The sequence below is a fragment of the Sturnus vulgaris genome, chromosome 30 (assembly GCF_052056855.1).
Source record: "Sturnus vulgaris isolate bStuVul1 chromosome 30, bStuVul1.hap1, whole genome shotgun sequence".
Classification (NCBI taxonomy): Eukaryota; Metazoa; Chordata; class Aves; order Passeriformes; family Sturnidae; genus Sturnus; species Sturnus vulgaris.
In genome coordinates, this window is record NC_142272.1 from 5,163,573 (window position 1) to 5,168,717 (window position 5,145).

At 50.3% G+C, this 5,145-nt stretch overlaps 1 protein-coding gene across 2 annotated transcripts; it reads right to left on the reverse strand.

The window, feature by feature from the left end:
* Positions 1 to 2,085: 2,085 nt before the first annotated feature.
* On the reverse strand, positions 2,086 to 3,860 carry LOC148220892 (inositol 1,4,5-trisphosphate receptor-interacting protein-like 1). Of its 2 annotated transcripts, none has more exons than XM_088180877.1 (2): positions 3,640 to 3,860; positions 2,086 to 3,411 (listed from the first exon to the last, which is right to left on the reverse strand). In XM_088180877.1, exons 1-2 carry the CDS (start codon positions 3,858 to 3,860, stop codon positions 2,205 to 2,207), a joined length of 1,428 nt encoding a protein of 475 aa, XP_088037003.1. In that variant the 3' UTR covers positions 2,086 to 2,204. The 2 variants fall into 2 exon arrangements, with proteins under 2 accessions (XP_088037003.1, XP_088037002.1); XM_088180876.1 differs by having other exon boundaries at positions 2,086 to 3,444; positions 3,550 to 3,860.
* Positions 3,861 to 5,145: the final 1,285 nt, after the last annotated feature.

Consider the following 5,145-nt stretch of genomic DNA (forward strand, 5'->3'; position numbering starts at 1 on the left):
TGAGGAGTAGAACCAAGGCGATCTTACTTGATTTAAAAAAATAAGGAGGGGTTGCTGCACCTGGGTAAGGGTAGGCCCCAGGATACACGCAGGTGCAGGGTGGTGCATGGGTAAAAAGAGGATGGGAGCTCCTGCCTGTCCGTGTCCTGTCTGCCTGTTGGGTCTGCCCCAGGGCAGTCAGGCTGTGACTGCAGCCATGTGTCCCCCTGTGGCTGTGGCCGGCACTGCTGTCCCTGCTGCCCTGCTGCCAGAGCCCTGTCCCTGGGCAGAGCCGTTCCCTCCCCAGCACAGCCCCGTGGGTGCTCCCTGCTGCGGCCTGGCCTGGCCCCAGAGCAGGGTCCCCCTGCGGGTGGCCCCGGGGTGGCCGCGTGTCCCCAGCCGGCCGTGCCTGGGCAGCTGCCTCAGCCGTGAGGGACGCAGAGCTGCGGGAGCCCAGGGCTCTGTGCCGCCCGCACTGCAGAGCTGCCTGCTCCAGCTGCCAGGGCCTCGGCGCCCGCCCTGGGCCCTCCCGCCCCGACGGCCGTGCCGGGCCCCGCTTGCTGCCCTCATGGTGCCACTGCTGGCCCCAGGGCTCTGCCAGGCCTTCTCCAGGGACACCTTCCCGCAGCCTTTCAGTCCCTGCACGGGCCCCGCACACACCTGCAGAGGGGCTCTTTGCAAGGGCCTGCAGGGACAGCGCCAGCGCCAGTGGCTTCCCAGTGCCACAGGGAGGGCTTAGGCTGGAGACGTGCAGGACATTCTGCCCTCTGAGGCTGCTGAGGCCCTGGCCCACGCTGCCCACAGAAGCTGTGGCTGCCCCAGCCCTGGCAGTGCTCCAGGCCAGGCTGGGTGGGGCTCGGAGCATCCTGGCCTAGTGGAAGGTGTCCCTGTCCTTGGCAGCAGGGCTGCAACAAGGCAATTTCTAAGGACCCTTCCAAGCCAAGCCAGTCTGTGATTCTGTGATCAGGGGGGCCGGGGGCAGCTGGGCTTCATTTCTGATTAGAACCAGTTCAGCACTGTCAGCCTGGTTGAGTTCTAGGAGTCTATCCATGAGCCCATATCCACAGCTTGTGAGAATTACCAACACTATAGGTCTGGCTGAGATCAATAAAGTCTTGCACAATCCAGATTCTGCAATATTGTATTTTATTGAAACAAGATCAAAGCAGTCTCCAAGTTGGCACTATCTATAGACCATTAATATGGGTTGCAACAGATAGCGACACAAGATATGGCTTTACTTGTATATAAGAATAACATCATACAGGTACTATACAATATACATATTATATACAATATAAATTTTATCCCTATAATTATATATAATGTCTATAGTATCTATATTTTATATGTATGTTCCATATGTATAAATACATTTACTTTATGAAAAACTTCCCATCCAGAAATGCACTGGCAGTATTAATGTGTCTCAACAGATAGTGACACTAAATATGTGCTCTACTGTTATTATTTAAACATAATTACATATTCAACTCTCCAGAATTATTTCTTGTCAGGATAGAATAATTACATTTTTCTTGTGTTTGATATTATTTATATAAATGCATTCTTTGTTTCATTGTATTTTACTATTCTATATGATAATTAATAAATGTATTTTTATATAATTTGTATACATGATGTAAATATCTATTAAAAAAAATCTAGATTCTTATATATACAAAATTTCAGGTCAGCTCCAAGACAGTTTGTCCAATGTTGACCTAAAGGTGTCCCTTTCTGGGACAACGAGAGACACTGTCCATTGACTGATGCTGGCCAAGCAGTGCTGTTTTTTCCTCTTGGTCTTTTCTGCCCTGTTTCTTTTATCTTTTTCTGTCCCACATTCCCACTTCTTTCATACTTTAAATTTTGGCGCTTCTCAAAGGCCTGGAACAACCCCATGTTATGGGTGGGGTTTGGTGACTTTGGCCCTGCATGTACAGCATGTTCTCTCTTCACGCACATTCTCAGGAGTGGGGAAATTCCAGCAGGGCTTTATGCAGATCTGGGTGCCTTTTTTGGAAAATGTAATGATAGAAGGAGGTAGAATAAACCCTCCCGTGTTCCTCCACCTGCTGAGGCGGCAGGAGAGGCTGTGGGACCTTTGCCAGAGCCTTAGCACGCATCCTCTTCTCCTTAAAGCACCAAATTTGTACTCTGAGGTGGCTCTCTGCTGCCAGCTGCGAGCAGCACACGCACAGCGCTATGCAGGAGAATCTCTTTCAATTGTCAGGTTTGAGGACAGCTAGGAGTCGACGTTGCAGATCCAGGTACTCGCCTATGCCCTGGGAGTAGGCTACCGGATCCATGGCCAGGTGGTGGAAGAGGTTGGGTGGCTCAGCCATTTGAACATCCTGGGGCACACTGATCTCCTCAGGAAGCCTCCAGTTGCCCACAATAAAGTGGTTGAGGCGTTTCACTTGCAGGGATAAGCGCAGGCTCTCACTGATATCAAACATTCGCCTCAGGAAATGCCTCCTGCACCACTGTGACACAGGAATGGTGTTCAGGAGGTGCATGACAATGGTTTTCATGGTGTAGGTGGAAAAGCCTATGCCCAGCTGAAGAGACGTGAATAGCTTCAGGCATTTGAGGTGCAAGCTGTCACGGGGAGCCTGCATGGCAATGTGCTGGAAGAATTTCATTTCTGCCACAGCATAAGTCTCAGGCCACAGAGTGCTTGGGGTTCTGGCATATCCAGGCTGGCTGCTCACAAAGATGTCTGAGTCATCTCTCTGCACCCCAAGCTTCATCTCAATCCGGAAGCTTTCTCTGCCATTGGTCACCTTGAATTGGCAGGAGTGTCTGGAGGGCAGCAGCATTAAATGCCAATTTTGTGACTGAGGCAAAGCTGGCCAGATTGCTCTCACCAGCTGGCAGAACCAGCGGGCAGTTTTGTGCACATCCAGGTAGGAGTCGGTGCACAGGGTGTCTAGGAGGCTGGGATCCTGATTCCTCCTCAGCTCCTCCTCGGGGTGGTGCAGGAAGCACAGCATGTTCTCACCCTGCTGCTCCTTGGTGCAGGTGCACTCCAGCTGCACACGGACACGGAAGTTCCTCACGTGCCTCTGCTCTGCAGAGTCCAGCTCCAGGTGGAAGCTGTGGCCTCGGGGAGGAGTCATGGGGATGAGCACCTGGTACACAACATCCTGCTCACGTGGACTCCAGCCTTCAAAGGCGCTGCCCACCCCGATGGCTCCTTGCAGGACTGGGTAGAAGCTGTTTGATAAGACATGTCCAAAGTAAATTGCATAATTATCCATGAGGTTCCTTGTCCACTCGCAGCCTTTCTGCAGGTCCTGTACAGGCCACTGTATGCGTTCCATTAGAGTTCTTCCAACATTATCGTCAAAATCATTGTCTTCTTCCTGGACTGCAATTGCAAGATCACTGTTTTCTGCATTTGCAGCCTCATTGACAACTTCATTTTCAATATTATCTTCTTCATTTGCAGCAACATTAGTAACTTCCCGTACATTGCCATCATCATTGCTATCTTCCTTCCGATTCTCATCATCTTCTTCTTCTGCATTTCCAACCTCTACTTCTTCATTTGCATCCCCATTTCTGACTTCCTCTTCATTTGCACCATTGTTTTCTTCTTCAGGCTCCTCTCTCCTCAGGCTCCTTTTGGACCCCATCCACCATAGGACCAAGATAAGGACCAGGAGTACAGCAACAGCTAAGAGCTGCAAGAGCTGCACCTGCTTCAGGGTGAGCTGCTCCACCTCCTGCTCCAGCCTAATCCTCTGCCATTCCAGGTATTTTGCACGCCTTTCCATGCGCAGACGGGTTTCCTCATCCTGATCATCACCCACGAGCTTCGGGTACTGGATGAGGCTTTTCAAGAGCACGAAAAGCAACACTATGGAATTCATGGTCTGCAGGAGGATGGAGAGAAGGCCTTGAGTGGGGCTGTGAGGGAGGCAAGTGGCAGTGGGGGCAGCAGGGACTGGGATCCTCAGGGGTCTGAGGGCAGGAAGGACAGGGCCCCAGACAGCTGGCAGGCAGCAATGCCTACCCACACCAGCGTGGCCTGCCCAAAGCTCTCCCATCAGGGGCTGTCCCTGCATGCAGGGGGAGAACCCAGCCCCGGGTGCAGCTTTTATGCCCCGGCCCTTGTCCCCAGCCCAGCCTCCCCTCCACGTGTGCACTCACTGCTTGCCCAAGCAATGCAGGGCCAGCGTTACCTGCTGGGCCCTTTTATACCTGCCCCCATTGTGACACGTCCCCCCGATGTCACAGGTGTCACAGCGCATCACAACGCAGCCAACCCCACCCTTTGTCCCCACCCTGCCTCAGCCACTCAGAGTGACCCCTGGGTACTGGTTCAGGCTGCTTTTGAGTGAATGTTCTTCAAAGGGCTCCCATTGTTCTTTCTTTTGGGTTGAATTTTATCTGCCCTGCTTTGGCAATCTCATAGATATCCATGTTGGAAGGCACCCTTGAGGATCATTGAGTCTCAGCTTTGACTCCTCACTGCTTGAGCTACACTTCAATCTCAGAATCAGTGTGGCTGTAAACTGATGCCTTGAGGAGCTGGAACAGAGGCTGCACACAGAGTTAAGGAGAACAAAATGGGTATTTATTGTGAGGCCCACGAAAGGCCTACAAAAGCCACACCCCAGCAATATAAGTGCCACAGTCATGGCCCCTGCCCAGATGGCTCCAAGATGGAAGGAAAGGAGAGGGCTGGTCACAAAATCTTACACTTTTATAGGTTCTGGTTAATTTGTATGAACCCACCCTCCACCTTTCCACGTAGTTTGCGCTTAGGGCCTGAAGTTTGGAGAAACTGTCCTTGAGTTCTTCACTAGAATAGGACTGTTTTGTCTTCCTCAGCCTAGCACATCAGAAAATCACATCCAAGGAGAACAGGAAAACTTAAAACTAAAGGCATCATTTCCTCCCTTTAGAGGCTCGACAAGGCCTTTACCTTGTCGAGTCTCTATTCTAAATATTAATAACAAGTATTTAATTACAATAAGTGACCAATAATAATAAATACCCACCATTAGATAAATACCTACTAGTAAATACATACTTGATAATAAACGTAAACATAAACCTAATAACAATAAACATCTAACAAGAGAAATATCTTATACAATCAAATGTTATATAAAAGAAAAGTAATTAGGCCCAGAAGAAAAACTATCATTT